Source organism: Stenella coeruleoalba (genome assembly GCF_951394435.1).
Source record: "Stenella coeruleoalba genome assembly, chromosome: 5".
Classification (NCBI taxonomy): domain Eukaryota; kingdom Metazoa; phylum Chordata; class Mammalia; order Artiodactyla; family Delphinidae; genus Stenella; species Stenella coeruleoalba.
Window position 1 is genome coordinate 64,541,400 of NC_137150.1, and position 17,609 is coordinate 64,559,008.

Genomic DNA, 17,609 nt, shown 5'->3' on the forward strand with positions numbered 1-17,609 from the left:
GGGACTCCAGGTCAGTTGCCTCATCCTTGAACTTCAAATCCCCACTCCACTCCCAAAGGCACATACCAGCTGCTCTTCTTTCCAAGTTCTCATTTTAGGAAATGGCCTGAGGTCCAGGAGTCACCTTGACCTCTTTTTTCTTCACTTTCAACAACCAGTTAGTCTACAAGCCTACAGCTGACAGTTGTAACTCTTTTTCATTTCCCCATCATTTTTTACTTAGGCTATAGCAGCAGCTTCTATCTGATCTCCTTTTCTGTAAAAACTCTAGTCCAGAACACGGGTCAGTTTGGATTCTTCTCACTTACAAGCCTTCACTGGTCCTGTAATCTACTGAGGAAATGCTAAGCTCCCTGGTGTGGCCCCTGCCTACACTTCTCTGACCCCTTCTGGCCCTCCTTTTGTATCTAAGCCACTGGACAAACTGCAATTCCCAAAAAAGCTATTCACTCTACTAATTAGAATTAGGTTTGGCTGCAAGTGACAGGAATACTCTGCCCGCCTCTCAACACTAGCTTAACAAGATAAAAATGTATTTTTCATGTAAAAGAAGTCTAGAGTTGGTATGGTGTTCCAGAGAGTCAGGAACTCAAGCTTCTACTCCCTTGTGCATCTGCCATTCTAACATGTGACTTGCACTTCATGGTCCAAGATGGCTGCTCAAGCTCCAGCCATCACATCCACTTTTTGCCAGCAGGAAGGAGGAATGAACAAGGGCGGGCATAACCCTGACTCTAAGAACAGTTCCTGGAAGTCACACTTGCTTACACACCTTTGGCCAACATTTTGTCACATGGCCATACTTAGCTGTAAGAGAGGCTGGGAAATTTTTATTTCAGGTAGTCTTTATTTTAGGTAGCCATGTGTTGAGGTATCTGTTACCAAGGAGGAAAGAGAGGATGGGTATGGGGTGACATCTAGCAGTCTCTGCCATGTATTCTCATATCTGGGGATTTGCACACGTCGTTTCTTCTGTCCAGGTCCTCTTCCCTCTCCCTCCTCACTCCCTTGACTTGCCTAGTCTTATTTGTCCCTTAACATTCACTTACCTCATGGCCATCCTCACTCTGGCACCCTGTGACTGCCTGGGGGCTCCTTAGCACGCAGTACAACTGCACAATCTCTGGCCAGGGTGGGCCCACCACCAATAGTTCTTGTTTCAAAGATACACTGAGGAAATGAGATGATATTCTTCAGGCTCCCAGTACCTTCCTACGTCTGGGGGAAGGTGTGGGGACGGGGTAGCTGAATGACCTTAGAGGCTCTTGGCAAATTGCCATCCTTGGTTGTACAGACCACCCATCTTCCCATAGTCATTCTTCAGATACTGCAGGGACATTGATTAAGTCTCAGCCTCCTCGTGATGGTGAGTGATCGAGGTGGGGAGGGATTTTTTTGGAGGGGAGCCATGCTGTGCGGCTTGCGGGGATCTTAGTTCCCCAACCAGGGACTGAACCTGGGCCCCCAGGCAGTGAGTGCGCCGAGTCCTAACCACTGGACCGCCAGGGAATTCCTGGGGAGGGATTATTGTTGTGATTCTTGCTTTCAATTCCAGTCAATTCTTGTTTTGATTTCTGCCATTTGTTCATTTTACACCTGGGCAACATCATCTCCCACCTGCTTTTTAAGGTGACTGACAGCAGATCACACAAAACAACTCTGTCCCTTAAGAGGGACACAGCTGCTTTCATTGCTAAGCCTTCGGGGCCCCTTCTCTCTCTTTCTCACTCACTCCTGTGCCGCATTTGATCCTCAAGACACCTCCTGTTTGAGACAGCAGGGCAGTGTTACCTGCACTAGGCCTAGGGCGACTGTCTGACCTTCTCACGGTCATCAGACGAGTGGCAAAGCCAAGAACTGAGCCAGGTCTTTCTGTAATAAGTCTAGTAGTTTTCACCTTCTGCTGCCACACTTTTCATATTTTGATAAGTACTTTAATTAACATTTCTGTTCATAATTTTTCCCCAAATTTAGCTTCTCTTAGGATAAATGCCAAAATGTAAAATTACTGAGTCAAAGGGTATACAGTAAATATTTTTATTTTATTTTATTTTTCATCTTTATTGGAGTGTAATTGCTTTACAATGGTGTGTTAGTTTCTGCTTTTTTAAAAGGCTGTTAATGGATTTTGCAAAACTGATCTGTCCCATGGAGTCTTATCACAGTCACATTTTGCCCAGGCCAGCCTGACAGCAGGGGAGCCTGGGAGTGTGGGGAGGAGAGGAGCAGTAGCTGGTTCCCCACCACGGTGCACGTGATCACTGCCCCAGCCTGGTGAGATTCTCACATTTAAGCGTATGTTTCTGCATATGCCATGGTCCCTCCACACGAGCCGACTACTTCATTTGGTGCTCAACCACAGATACTGGCATCTGGTCCAGTGCTGCAGAAACCATGGCCTGTATTAGATTCTGAGATGTCCTGTGTCCGTCTCCATCATGCTTTGTAATAACTACGTGCTGAACTTTATAGGTGACTGAAGGGCTTTTCAGAGATCATTTTGGTTATATGAGATTCTGACTTTAAACCTCACCCCCCCGACTCCCATATAAGGTATGACTGCAGGGGACTATACCCAGAGCCATTTTCACTGTACCCTTGGCTCCAACAACCTCAAAAGTCTGAGTGGAACCCTTTCTACTCTATGGCTGATGAATTATGACAAAATGTCCTTTCAGGCCCACACAGTTCTGGCTGGCATCTTTGCCTTCTTCTTAAGTTAAGTGCTGCACCCAAACTCAGAAGCTTCATGGGGCTCTGGGGCCTCAGGTGGTACTTATAATGTGTCAGGTATTACTACAAGCCAACAGTCACATGTACATGTCCAGGTGACAGCTTGTCTGTTTCTTCCTGCAGTTGGTCACCACAGAAGGGCGCTTCCTCAAAGACAGTTTGTACAATGAAGGAATCCTAATTGTATGGGACCCGTCTATTTACCATTCAGATATCCCAAAGGTAAGTGGGTGTCCATGGGAAATTGGGATTGAGTCACCTGTTTGTCTATAGATTTCCCTGAGGTCCTGGGTTTTAAAGTCACGGCTGACCTGGACCACACTGAGGGCTGGCTATTTCCATTTTAGGGCACCCCACTTCTGGACTAGCAGTTCAGAAGGATTCCTGTCCTGTACCAGTGCTCTCCATGCCCACCCTGCACTGCCATGTATTTGTCTCCCAATTATGGTCTGTACCAGGTGTAACAGTGGTTGGATTTCCCACCATCTGGGGTGGATTGTGTTCATGTAATACAATTATTATTCCTGACGGGCACCAGCAGGAATAGACAGTGGTTACTATCACTTCTATACGTAATATTACCACACTCTTCCCACACTTCCAATTTCCAGATGCTTCTCATTTCACTCTCGTAGCTACATAAAGAAGTAGATAGGCAGAAGCATGGTTATTCCCATTGTACAGAGGAGGAAAACAGAATATGTGTGCATGTCGGGGGGTCACCTTCCCTGGGACTTGATTGCTAAGCAGAGGGCCCAGATCTGCAACATCAGCTTTTCCAGGGAAGGAGAAAGAGTCTCAGTCCTGCTGGAGTCTAGCTTCTCCAGAATGACCCTCTCACCGTTACACACGTCAGTTGGCCTCTCCCTGATACGGGCCTCTCCCTGATACGGGCTGTGGCAGTGGCCACAGGAGAATGGCTTTAGGGAGGAGGGACAGAGAGCACTGTTCTTGGGACACTTAATTCTTATGCTGGACACACCAATAGCTGATGGGCTCTGGTATCCCTGGCACTGTCCTCTCACTACCTCAGTTTCCAGTTTTGTGTTGATCTCACTTAGAACTGAAATTTGCCTGGGTCAGGTCAAGGACTGTGAATCCACAGATGTGGCAAGCTGTGCCCCCGTTTTCACCCCTTTAAAAGAGAGGTGGGGTTAGGTAGGGCCAAGAGGCCCTCTCGGCTCTGATATCCTTCCCAGATTCTAGGATCCTGAAGTCTGAAGCCGTTCCAGGGTCAACAAGCTCAAAGCTTGGTGAGCACAGTGCTGGCTCCCCCACTATCGAGTGAGAGCTTGAAGTCCGGAATTGTCTGTGCCTCAGGAGTCTGCCTTGGTCCTTCCCCACCTCCCCTCAAGTCCTCAGACGAGGATGACCCCCTGGGGGCAGCAGTGGCATTGGCACGTTGCTCTCCTTGAGAAGACCTCTTCCTTCTTTTTCAGTGGTACAAGAATCCCGACTACAGTTTCTTCGATAGCTTCAAGAGTTATCGTAAGCTTCATCCTGATCAGCCCTTTTACATCCTCAAGCCCCAGATGCCTTGGGAGCTGTGGGACGTCATTCAAGAAATCTCCCCCGAGCAGATTCAGCCAAACCCCCCCTCTTCTGGGATGCTCGGTGAGTCCATGTCTGGGGAAGGACCTCTTGTGCTTGATTCTAGAACAGATTAGCCTTCTACTGGGGTCTCATTCGTTCATTCGTTTGTTCGTTCACCACACAGTTGCTAGGTTTTGGCTGTGTTTGTACGCTGAGGCAAATTCCAGCTAAGACACAGAGGTCGATAAGATAGACTCCGCCTCCTTAATTGCAGGGTGTCCAGTGGGAGAGTTCAGTCAGGTGTCTGCGGCAACGTTCAGTTTGTGCCAGGAAAGAGTGACCAGCCCGTTGCCATAGGAGAGAGGACCCCCTTCCAGAGGGACAGTTTGAGAACTTGGCCCAGGCCTGGGAGAGGGGAGGATTTGGCAGGTGGAGATGGAGAAACGGGAAGCACAGACAAGAGGCAGCAAGAAAACAGGAGGAGCAGGGCTGAGACTCGGATGAGGCCAGCGAAGCACTTGCTTCAGGTGTCGATTGAAGGAGGTGCCAAGAAATTCAGAAACAAATGATATCTTAATACAGTATCTTTTTTAAAAAAATCACAATTACTGCAAAATTTTATGATAGACAAAATATCAAAATTTTAGATAAAGACAGGATCAATAATGTCATTATTGTCCTGGGCCATATTAAAATCTGTGGAAAAAGGAAGAGTCAATAATATTTTATTCAGAATTTCAAAAATCTGTTCACCCTAGTGACCACCCTAGTCGTGGCCCTGAGAGAAGCCTGAGTGGTCAGGCTTAGCCGGGTTTGGGGGCCACGAATGGAGCTGTGGGTGCTGACGTGGGGGTGGGCTGGGGTCAGAGTGCTGGGGGCCCTGCATGTTGGCTACAGACTTTCTTCTTGGACCTACTCCACACCTCTCCACCCTGATGGCCCGTCTGCCCTTCCCTCCCTTTCACTTTGAGTTCAGCTGGACCACGGGCACTTTCCACGAGCCTCCAGGGCTGCCTACGGCTCCCCGCCCCCCGCCCACCTCACGGTCCCGGCCCACCCATCTTCCCTACTGGACTGCAAAGTCCCTCAGGGCAGGGACTGCGTTTGCCTCATCCTTGTGGGTCTGGTGCAGGATAGCCCTGAGCTAAACGTTCCTTGAGCAAACGAACAAATAAGTGTTTACTATCAGAGGCATTTCCTGATAGAAAGAGATGGAAGCGCTTTCAGCATCCCATCGTCTTCATGCCTTTCTCTTCCACTTTTGGATGGGTGCATTAGGGGGCTCTCCCTGGACCCCTTTTGAGCAGAAGTAGATGGAGAGCTTCCTGGGACACTTTCTCATTGCCCTACTGCCTGCCTTTGCCCATGCTATTCCCGCCACCGCCAGGCTTTCCCCCTTGCCCAGCCCTCATGGCCAGAGCCCCTGCCAGGCCCCATAGCAGTGCTCCGGGAGGTGCACCAGGACCCTCTCTCATGGAGGGCTCCCTCCCATCATCTCTAGAAGCACTTCTGCTGTGCCTTCATCAGTTAGTTGCAGAGGTGTCTTTTCTCCCCCACTGAACCAGGAGGCAGCCAGAGGGCAGAGGTGGGGCTTTTCCCATGTCTGATTCTTCTAGAACAGAGTTGCTGCTAGCAGTTTACAGTTTTGCTGTTAGTGAGGACTGTTCATCATAAAGATTCCCTATATTTATGGTTGACAAAAGCAGTCTAGAGCCATGATGTTATTGCATCCTAACGATAGCCTATGTGGTAGGAAGCGTGGGTAAATCACCCCCTTGGGGCAGATGAAGAACCTGAGGCCCCAAGCAGATGAGCAAGCCAGGTGGGGACAAGCGTGGGTGGTGGCAGGCGTCTCCCACCTCTTGCTGGGTTTGCACCCTGAGTGTTCTGTACCCTCCCTGAGAGCACGACCTGGCCACACCCTCCCGGCTCTTGTCTCCCGCCTGACTGAGCAGAGCGCATCAGTACAGACCACGGCATGCTCCTGTGCCAACGGTCCCTCCTCCCACCTGAGGCACGAAGCCTTCCCTCCCCACGCTGTTCCTCCGGGTACTGATATAAGAAACGCCTCCCAAGTTACCATCTACAGAGCTGCTAGAAGGTAATATCTGCACGGAATGGTTCCGTCTCCTCAGTCACGTTGTCCTGTCTCTTCACATAGCTTATGGACAGTCATCAGTTCATTGATGATGGAGCCCTCCAACCCATTAGTGTTCAGGGAGGACCTGCTGTGCACCAGGCCCTGACCTGGGTGCTGAGCAGGGCAGCACGAACCCTACGAAGGTGCACAGGGCCCTGCACCCAGAGGAACAGCCTGCTGGACTGGCTTCCCAGAACAGCTCAGACTGGGAATCACACTCAGGAACTCCAGACAGCCCCCTCCCCAGAGTTGGGGGCGTAAGCTGCTGGGCTCCCTGGGCAGCACTCTGGGGAGCTGGGGTGGGCTGCCGGGCAGGACTCACCTCTGCTCGCCTCTCCAGGCATCATCATCATGATGACGCTGTGCGACCAGGTGGACATTTACGAGTTTCTTCCATCCAAGCGCAAGACCGACGTGTGCTACTACTACCAGAAGTTCTTCGACAGCGCCTGCACGATGGGCGCCTACCACCCGCTCCTCTTCGAGAAGAACATGGTGAAGCACCTCAACCGGGGCACGGACGACGACATTTACCTGCTTGGAAAAGCCACGCTGCCTGGCTTCCGGAGCATCCGCTGCGGAGCATAAGCTGCCCGGCCAGGCCCCCTCACCCTTCTCCACCGGGCATTTTACAGCTGGTCTCCTGGCCACCCTGGGCCCAGGAAGGCTGTTCCTGAATGATCACTGCCTGCAGTCCAGGCAGCAAGAACCTTCAGGAATCCAAGGGCAGGGACCCAGGCCCAGCCTGCCCTTTTGTCATGGGGGTGTGTGACTCGAGAGCTTCCCACCACACTCATGTACACACGCCTAGGATTCCTTCCAGTCAGAGTCTTCTCTGCCCCTCCCCCGCACAGGTAAATGCGAGATCCACCTTTCCCAGCAGGGCTGCCAAAGCTGGGCTGCTTTCCCCACTGGAATGGTGTTATTCTTGCAAACCAGTGCTCTGTCACGCTTGAAATCTACACCTAGACACTGATTTCATGTTTTAAACAAACTCTCCCATATTATGATTGTGCCCATTACAAGGTGCCTCTGAGGGGCAAGTAAGTGTCACAAGGCATAGGAAACACAGTCAGTTCCTCCAGAACTACTAAGCTGCTCCTCAGGTCCACGCCCTGGGAGAGGCAGTGTTCCTATCACTCCGCTGGTCTGGCGGCCCTTGGCCTTGGTGCTGGTGAGCAAAGGGTCTTGATGCACCCACAGCCCTCTCCATGTGTGAGGAGATGAGAGTACAGAAAAGGTACCGTCTCCATCCTCAAGTTGCTTACAGCTCAGTGCGAGTGGCCGAATGGATTCGGTGTGCTCAGTGCCCTGTGGGCTTGCCGGGTGGTGGGCTTGCTGTGCTGCCATCTTTGCACCAGCAGGGGCCACACGCTTCCTGTGTCAGTGGGCCATAGAGGGCGTCATGGAGCTGGGCGCTGTGGAGTGGATTTTAGAAGAGGAAGAACATGTCAAGCAGATTCTGTCCGAGTCATCTGAGATGTGTTTTCCTTTCTGCCTTTACTACCCATATTTATCCGCTAAGAGCTGCCTGAATTCACATGAACTTCAAGTTATTTTTGAGGAAGCCCCTCCCTCATGTCTGAGGCAGCAAGTGCAGCCCCGTGACAGATGCCAGGCAAGCCAGATGCCAAAAGCCCGATTTCCCCAGGCTCGCCTGCTCTGAGCCTAGCCTACCCGCTGGGCGTGCACACCATATCCAGGTCTTCCTGTTGGATGCCTACCCCCAAACCTCCTCCTGCAATCTTGTTTTTCCCTTTACTCTTCCTCCTCCAAAATTACTTTTAAGCATTTTCCACTTTAAAATATCCTCACCCATTTTTTTTTTTTTGGACCTTCACGGGCCTTTTGTGAAAGGTCTCTCAGGGACTGGGAATGGGGTTTCCCAGGACTTAAAGTAGCTCTCAGAGGTCAGAACCCTGGAGATCATGACTGATTCTCACCAGGTGTATCAGATTGCTGTACCCTCCACCCCTCCCTGCAAGGGAGCAACACCAGAGTCTCCAGGCAGAGGCCTACCCACTGTGGTCTGTCTACTCACTCCCTGGACCATTGTGCTAAGTCCCCTCCCCCGATGGGGAGCCACACTGGACTGGACCAGGCTTCTGGACTCCCAAAGCTAGCCCTGTGTGCTCAAGGGCCTCGAATGTTTGAGCTCCAGACCAGCTGTTTTGGAGCTGGAATCCTCGTTCGCTGCCAAACCACTGGCTTGAGGAGGCAGTAGAAAGAGCTCTGGAGTGAGAAGCCCTGGGTCTTCAAAGTGATGTTCCCCTATTACTCGATATGCCACCATGGGCAAATTCTCCTCTCTGAGCCTCTGTTTCCACATCTGTAAAATGGGTGATAAGCCTGCTTCACAGGTGCTGTGAGGGTTACCTGGCATATTGTAGGTGCTCAGTACATGCTGCATTCCTCCCTTCCTTTACTAAGGACCTGCTCTGTGCCCACATCTGGGCAGGACCCTGCTTTGAAGGCCAGAGAGGGGTCCTTGTCCTGAGGGAAGTTAATGTCCTATTGGGAGACTACACCTACCCTGCTTAGAACACCCTGGAAACCATCCGAGGGAGTGGAGGGTGCAGAACGTGCCCCTCCTCCTCCCTGCCTGCAGCTTAGGCCTGATCTGCTCGGGGATGGGCAGAGCACTGGGGCCACTGGCTGCTGTGTAACATGAGTCTTTTCCATGTCTCTGGGCCCACGAATTCCTCACAATCTCTGAATCATGAGCACTGAGTGCAGAGGAAGGTGGCATTCCATCATCAGGAGCGAGATGTTGGTGTGGACACTAAGACTACACTGGGTAGATGCTAGCTTTTAGTTGTTATTATTAAGGGATCAAGTTAATTTCATTCTGTGCTTTCTCTACATGGAAACCGGTAGAATGCAAATAAGATGTGGATATTATCATTAGCCTGATAAGATGTTTAATATTTGTGACAGGTAATTTAAAAATTATGACCGAGTCCTGTAGGAAAGCCACTGTCTCTAAGGTGTTCTGTTTTCTTCAGTAGCCATCTGTTCATTCTATACCATGAGGTCCTGAAATCCTTCCATCAATCAGATAAGCTATTGATATTGGTTTGGAGTTGAGACATCAGTCTCAGAAACTTCTGAATCATGACTAAGCTAATTCTGAATTACCCAAAGATTATGTAAAATTTTAAAATAAATGTTTTTGAAAAAGCTTGTCCCTCTTTTCTTACTTGCTAAGGGAACAACTGCTCATTGTCAATTCTTGTCTCCAAAGAGGACACAACTGGAATTCCAAACCCCCAAATCCTCCCCCACAAGCTCCTCTGGCCTCTTAGCCTCTCTTTTCAACACTCCAGGAAAAGGAATGCTTACTTACATGGCAGGACAGCATCTTTGAGATAGTGACTGGTTTACTTTCTTCCTTTTGCTCTTGCTGGGATTCAAATGATGAAGCTGTGGTTCATCCAACACCTCAGGGAAGGGCTGCAGTAGGGCAGAAAGCAGAATGAAAAAAAGGTTGGTTTCAAAAGCCTAAAACCCTTAAAGGAATGATGTCCCAAGGGAACAGCCAAATTGTTTACATACAAATCCTGAGGAGGCGCAGGAGTAAGTGGAGAAAAGAATCATTCCTCTTCCCCATGAACTGCCCTGCCCGCCTCCTGTTATGGGCTGAATATGTCCTCCTAGATTCATATGTTGAAGTCTTGACCCCTAGTACCTCAGAATGTGACCTTATTTGGAAATAGACAATTGGTTAAGATGAGGTCATACTGGAGCTGGGTGAGCCCCTAATCCAGTATGACTGGTGTGCTTACAAAAGGGGGAATTTAGAGGTAGACGTGCACACAGGGAGAACGCCATGTGAAGATGAAGGCAGAAGTCGGGGTGATGCTTCTCCAAGCCAGAGGTTGCCAGTGAACCACCAGAAACTAGAGGAGAGGCACGGAAGATTTTCCCTCCCAGCCCTCAGAAAGAACCAACCCTGCTGACACCTTGATCTCGGACTTCCAGTCTCCAGGACTGTGAGACCAAAATTTCTACTGTTGAAATCACCCGGTTCGTGGTGCTTTGTTATGGCAGCCCTAGCAAACAAATATTTCCCCACCCCCGCTTATAACTCCTTACCTACAACAGAGTCCCCTGGAGTGGGGCTGGAAAGAACACTGAGAGGAACCAGGCTGTCTCAGGACCTGGAGAGAGGGCCCTGTGCCGTGTCCCCAGCCAAAGCTCTAGGAAGGACCAGCAAATCCTTGGAGAGCAAGGCTTTCACGGGGCTCTAGTCCAGGCAGATTGGACCTTAGGCAGCCTTGAAGAGCTCCCATGCCTGGAGAGGCAAAGAAGCAGCTGAGTGATGAGATCGTGAATGAGGGACCCCTGAGTAGTGTTGAGAGGTCAGATAACACGGAAGACTACTCCCCGACCCCTGCACGTATGCCTTAGCGTTGCAAGTTCCCTGGAACTCAGATGTAACGCCATCTCAACTGAGATTGGGTTTCTGCCTGAATCTCAGGAGAATGGGAGCTCAAAAGAGGAGTGAAAGAAAAACAGATTTCAATTCGTTTGGAAATTGAGATTTGTGCTTGCCAAATTTACAGTGGCCTTAAATCTCTATAAAGTCCTTTCAACTGGTGAGCTGGGCCTTGGGGTGGCACTAGGCTTCCCCGTTTGGGTCTTGGGGGAGCTTCTGCAACCTCCCCAGGCTGCCTTTCCCCTGGTTCCTACTTTGCTATCTGCTGGTTATTTTAAGGTGTGTATGTTAGGGGTGAAGGAGGAAAAATGAGACCCTGGCTTCTCTTTTCATCACCAGCTGCTTAAGGAGAAGAAAGACACAAGTCACAAAGAGAAAGGCCAATAGAGAGAGAGATTCGTACCTGCATCCTCCATGCCCACCCCACCCACAGATCCCCTTACTGACTGAAGCCCAACTCCAGGCTCTTTGTTCTTGCAGAATGCTTCACACCTTGGCAAGTGTGCGTTACCCACACCAGTAATGGCTCCACAGTCATAAGCAGGAGGCAGAGAAGCGGTGCACTGGGCCTCTGGGACTGCCACCCCCACCCTATTCCCAGCTCCCTGTGTGGCTCTGGTTTCTACCTCGTCTGTGACTCTCACGGCAGCCTTCGAGGATGTTCTGTGATGTTATGGGGAGTGCATTATGGCCCCAGAGACACTTTCCACTCTAACTGGGGCAGGAACACCCTAACCCAGAAAATTCATCCTTATGGGCTTGAGTAATGGCATCAGTTTCAGGAGAGAGGAAAAGGCCTCACCTGCACCCATGAAATCCCATCACCCAATGCATTTATGCTGCCATCCAGTCGTCCTCAGGATTGACTGGAAAACAAGTTTATAATGGGGAGAGGAATTCTATTCAGTCCAGCAAGTGCACAGTGAGCACCCACTGTGGCTGGCATTGGGAGACAGTGACAAAGACTCCCAGCACCTGCCCTCCAAGAAATCAGAGCCTGGGAGACTAGACCTGCCCTGTCTGTGTGTAGTATTATCAGGTTCAAGTGAGAGAAGAGAGCTGCCATTTTCTGAAAAGCTAAGCCTGGAAAGTATGGTTATTGTTGTTAGGCATGAATTTATAACTGCATAGAAGAAAAATACTATGCAAATGCCAAATACGAAGGAATATGATCATACAAGGTAAAAGCACAATAATGAAGTTATAGAAGATTCATTTTGGCTGGGATCTGGGGAGTCTTAGCGGGTGACAGTCTTGAGGGACAGGCAGGATTCCCCCTTTTTTCTTTAAGGAAAATGCTTTTCCTGATTATAAAAGTTACACATATTTACTGTCAATACACAAAATCATGAAGAGGAAAAACTCCATCTCCACCCAAAGATAATCCCTACTAGCAGTTCCCAAAGGTATAGTAGTCAAAACAGTATGGTACTGGCACAAAAACAGAAATACAGATCAATGGAACAGGACAGAAAGCCCAGAAATAAACCCACACACCTATGGTCAATTAATCTACAACAAAGGAAGCAAGAATACACAATGGAGAAAATACAGTCTCTTCAATAAGTAGTGCTGGGAAAACGGGACAGCTACATGTAAAAGAATGAAATTAACCATATACAAAAATAACAACCCAATCCAAAAATGGGCAGAAGACCTAAACAGACATTTCTCCAAAGAAGATATACAGACTGCCAACAAACACATGAAAGAATGCTCAACATCATTAATCATTAGAGAAATGCAAATCAAAACTACAATGACATATCATCTCACACCAGTCAGAATGGCCATCACCAAAAAATCTAGAAACAATAAATGCTGGAGAGGGTGTGGAGAAAAGGGAACACTCTTGCACTGCTGGTGGGAATGTGAATTGGTACAGCCACTATGGAGAACAGTATGGAGGTTCCTTAAAAAACTACAAATAGAATTACCATATGACCCAGCAATCCCACTACTGGGCATATACCCTGAGAAAACCATAATTCAAAAAGAATCATGTACCAAAATGTTCATTGCAGCTCTATTTACAATAGCCCAGAGATGGAAACAACCTAAGTGCACATCATCGGATGAATGGATAAAGAAGATGTGGCACATATATACAATGGAATATTACTCAGCCATAAAAAGAAATGAAATTGAGCTATTTGTAATGAGGTGGATAGACCTAGAGTCTGTCATACAGAGTGAAGTAAGTCAGAAAGAGAAAGACAAATACCGTATGCTAACACATATATATGGAATTTAAGAAAAAAAAATGTCATGAAGAACCTAGGGGTAAGACAGGAATAAAGACACAGACCTACTAGAGAACGGACTTGAGGATATGGGGAGGGGGAAGGGTGAGCTGTGACAAAGCGAGAGAGAGGCATGGACATATATACACTACCAAACGTAAGGTAGATAGCTAGTGGGAAGCAGCCGCATAGCACAGGGAGATCAGCTCGGTGCTTTGTGACCACCTAGAGGGGTGGGAGGGAGGGAGACGCAAGAGGGAAGAGATATGGGAACATATGTATATGTATAGCTGATTCACTTTGTTATAAAGCAGAAACTAACACACCATTGTAAAGCAATTATACTCCAATAAAGATGTTAAAAAAAATAACACCATATACAAAAATAAACTCAAAATGGATTAGAGACCTAAATGTAAGACCGGACACTATAAACCTCAGAGGAAAACATAGGAAGAACACTCTTTGACACAAATCGCAGCAATATCTTTTTTGATCCACCTCCTAGAGTAATGAAAATAAAAACAAAAATAAACAAATGGGACCTAATTAAACTTAAAAGCTTCTGCACAGCAAAGGAAACCATAAACAAAATGAAAGACAACCCACAGAATGGGAGAAAATATTTGCAAACGAAGTGACCAACAAGGGCTTAATCTCCTAGATATACAAACAGCTCATGCAGTTCTATGTCAAAAAAAAAAAACAATCAAAAAATGGGCAGAAGATCTAAATAGAAATCTCTCCAAACAAGACATATAGATGGCCAAAAAGCACATGAAAAGATGCTCAACATCACAAATTATCAGAGAAATGCAAATCAGAACTACAATGAGGTATCACCTCACGCCGGTCAGAATGGTCATCATCAAAAAGTTCACGAACGATAAATGCTGGAGAGGGTGTGGAGAAAAGGGAACCCTCCCTACACTGTTGGTGGGAATGTAAAGTGGTACAACCATGATGGAGAACAGTATGGAGGTTCCTTAAAAAACTAAAAATCGAGCTACCATATGATCCAGCAATCCCACTCCTGGGCATATATCTGGAGAAAACCATAATCCAAAAAGATACATGCACCCCAATGTTCACTGAAGCACTATTTACAATAGCCAAGACAAGGAAGCAACCTAAATGTCCATCAACAGAGGAATGGATAAAGATGTGGTACATATAAACAATAGAATATTACTCAGCCACAAAAAGGAATGAAATAATGCCATTTGCAGCAACATGGATGGACCTAGAGATTATCATACTAAGTGAAGTAAATCAGACAAAGACAAATATCATATGATATCTCTCATATGTGCAATCTAATTTTAAAAAATGATACAAATGCACTTACTTACAATACTGAAACAGACTTGCAGATATCTAAAACAAACTTATGGTTACCAAGGGGGAAACACGGTGCGGAGGGATAAATCAGGAGCTTGGGATGAACATGCATACGCTACTACATATAAGATAGATAACCAACAAGGACCTACCGTGTAGCACAGGGAACTCTACTCAATATTCTGTGATACCTATATGAGAAAAGAATCTAAAAAGGAGTTAATATATGTATATGTATAACTGAATCACTTTGTTGTGCATCTGAAACTAACACAGTAAATCAACTATACTCCAGTAAAATTTAAAAATACATACATACACACACACACACACACACACACATATATATAGAAAATGCAAAAAAAGACCATATCCCACTTTTTTTTTTAATTTAAAAATATATCATAAAAATGCCTCCAGATCATTTAGGCAGCCAGCTGTGTCAGGAATCAGCCCCATCCACCAGCAGATTAACACTAGATCCAGGACCCCCTGGCCCTGCAACCACCTACCCCAGAACCTGGCTCTGCCCACTAGTGGGCTGGCACTAGCCCTGGGACCCCCTGAGGTTCTGCAACCAGCCAGCTCATGACCTGGTCCCGCCTACCAGTGGCCGGCAGCCACGGCACAAAGTAGGGCCTGGCAACCGACTGGACCGGGGACCAGCCACACCTAACAGACTACCAACAGTAGTCAGGAGTTTTCTTTATGTTTCCTATGCTTGGGGTTATTTGAGCTTCTTGGATATGTACGTTTATAGTTTTAATCAAATTTGGAAAATTTTTGGCCATTATTCCCTCAAACCTTTTTTCACTTCCTCTCTCTCTGCTCCTTTGGAAACTCTAATACAGTAACAGATTGCTTAATGCTCACTGATGCTCTTTCCAGTTTTTATAATTCTTATTTTTTCTGTTTCATTTTGTATAGTTTCTGGTGTTACATCTTCAGGCTCACTAAACTTTTCTTCTGCAATGTCAAATCTGCCGTTAATCCTATCCAGAGTATTCTTCATCTGAGATATTGCAGTTTTCATCTTTCTGCTACTTTCTTGAAAATATAAAATATACTTTTAGCAACGTTTAATGTTCTTATCTACTAATAATATCAACTTTTATTTTTGGGTCAGTTTTGATAGATTTTGCTCCTCATTATGGGTAGCTTTTTCCAGCTTTTTTGAATGTCCTGCTAACTTTAGATTGGATGCCAGATATAAATATTTTCTTTTTGGGTGTTAGATACTTTTGTAGTCTAATAAATATTCTTGAGTTTTGTTCTGGGATGCAAGTAAGCTTCCTGGTAACCAATGGTTCTTTTTAGGTACTGCTCCTAAGCTCTGTTGTTTCTCATTTCTCAGGGATCACTGTTCTTTGTTACCTGATTTCCAATGTCTTCAAAACTGTATTTTACATTTTTTGTAGTTCTTTAGCTGTTTCATGCAGGAGGGTAAATCAAGTCTCTTTTACTCTATCTTGGCCAGAGATTGAAGTATCTCTTCATTAAAAGTTGAAGTGAATAAACGTTATAAGAGTTAAGCTGAATCCGGACTCATTCAGCTCTGTCTCAGAGACTGGAGTAGGGATACTATGGGCCTCTATTTCCCTCATTGGCAAAGAGCCTCCAGAAAAGGGCCTCATCCAAAGGGGAGGGGACAGAGCTGAGGTGAACCTGCCTGGCTTAGGGTCAAGGGGCCACAGTAGGAGGGGATCAGATGCTGATTGTTCTATAGCCCTGTCCCATGGAATAGGAAGAGAGGACTGTAGTGAAAGTATGAGAAGACCTTGTAAGTTCATACTCCCCAAAATATCTATGGGATACTGAAAACGCAGTGTGGCATGAGCACGTAAGGAGAGGCAGCCAGAATGGCTGGTGCCTGGCACTGGTGCTCATAGAAGAAAAAAGAAGAGGACAGTATCCACTTCCTCTCAGCCCTGTTTCGGTAGAGATTTGTGGTAGCTGGAGCTTCTATTAAAGGGCCAAGGTCAAAGCATGAAGCGAGATTTGGGGAAGCAAAAATGGCCTCTGACAGAAAAGTTCCACATAGTGTGTGTGTACATACACAGGGCAACCAGGAGAGGGGTGGGGGGCAACACGATCGTGGGAACCGCAGGGTAGTGTGGCTGCTTTCAGTAACTGCATTTTCAAAGACTTTAGCTACCAAAGTGACCCACTCTTTCCAGACATGAGATCTGGTCTTTCTGTGGTGCTGAGGTCTGTGTTTGTCTCTAATGACTACATCTTTGCCCTGGGCAGCCTACAGGTGGGCCTCCCCAGCGGAATAAACAGGGTCAGGGCTGAAAGCCCAAAGCTCTCACGGTGCTTCCTCAGAGGTTTGTTTTTACCACTTGCCAAAAACGATTGAAGGAGTCTTAAAACAGGTGGGAAAAACTTACATTGAGTTCTTTATCGGGAAGCTCTGAAACCCACTTGTCAAAGGTCTATCCCAAGGCATAATTAAGTGAATGGAAAAGGACCAGTCTTAGGCACAGCACAAAAATAGCTGAACGTCTGTTAAATTCTGCAGCTTAGGTTGAGACAAAGACTGTGAACCTTCTTGAATGTCGGTGGAAGTAGATCAAAAGGGAAATGTGTGCTAGGCCTTTACATGAATACCGTTTTTCCAAATAGGAAATATCCCATTCTTGGACCATATTGCACAGCAAAAGTGGGTGGCCCTGGGCAGCACTGAGTAATAAAGTAGTATTCAACTGAGAGTTCTAGGTGAAAGGAAAAACTTAGAGAAACCCTGAGTAGCCGCTTTTACAATAAAATAATCCAACCGTAGTAGACCATAATGATCCAGGCGGCACTCACCAAGAGAAGGGAGTTGGTGGTTTGGCCTGTGGTGACCATGCTGATCTCACTGTCTGCCATACTTGGCTAGCAGTTAGTAATCTCAGCTTTTTTCCCTTCAGTTTCACTCATGTGAGTTATTTCTCATCAGACCACGGTAAATTCCATCAGAAGCCACACAGCAGTATTTCATGTTTACCAGCTAGAAGAACACCAACAGTGCTAGCCCACTACTCAAGAGTGGTAACACTTTCTAAATTTACCCTTACACTGAAGTTTCTACTGTGGCCTAACTCAGCAAGCTTCACTTAGGACAGACTCTCTAGCCCGGAGCTAAAGTTCACTTAAAACTCGATGAGCCTAGTGCCCACCAATCCTGCCAGCTATCTCT

The 17,609-nt window shown here is 47.1% G+C and overlaps 1 protein-coding gene and 1 long non-coding RNA gene across 24 annotated transcripts in view; one reads left to right on the top strand and one right to left on the bottom strand.

Annotated features, from left to right (window-relative positions):
• The window catches only part of ST6GAL1 (ST6 beta-galactoside alpha-2,6-sialyltransferase 1), a 155,878-nt gene that overhangs the window by 127,547 nt on the left and 10,722 nt on the right, over positions 1–17,609 (top strand). For 16 of the 17 annotated variants that reach the window (XM_079921552.1, XM_079921562.1, XM_079921553.1 and 13 more), the window contains 3 exons: positions 2,857–2,955; positions 4,173–4,347; positions 6,747–9,592. In XM_079921552.1, coding sequence (XP_079777678.1) covers positions 2,857–2,955; positions 4,173–4,347; positions 6,747–6,994 — 522 coding nt within the window. In that variant the 3' untranslated portion in view covers positions 6,995–9,592. Of the gene's footprint in view, positions 1–2,856; positions 2,956–4,172; positions 4,348–6,746; positions 9,593–17,609 lie in introns of those variants that run through there. The other variant, XM_079921559.1, reaches the window with a different exon arrangement.
• LOC307186464 overlaps positions 7,689–17,609 on the bottom strand; it is a 99,784-nt gene continuing 89,863 nt past the window's right edge. For 6 of the 7 annotated variants that reach the window (XR_013828333.1, XR_013828335.1, XR_013828336.1 and 3 more), the window contains 2 exons: positions 9,753–9,859; positions 7,689–7,824 (listed from right to left, as the gene is read on the bottom strand). This is a non-coding gene — a long non-coding RNA (uncharacterized lncRNA). Of the gene's footprint in view, positions 7,825–9,752; positions 9,860–14,580; positions 14,637–17,609 lie in introns of all 7 variants that reach the window. The other variant, XR_013828334.1, reaches the window with a different exon arrangement.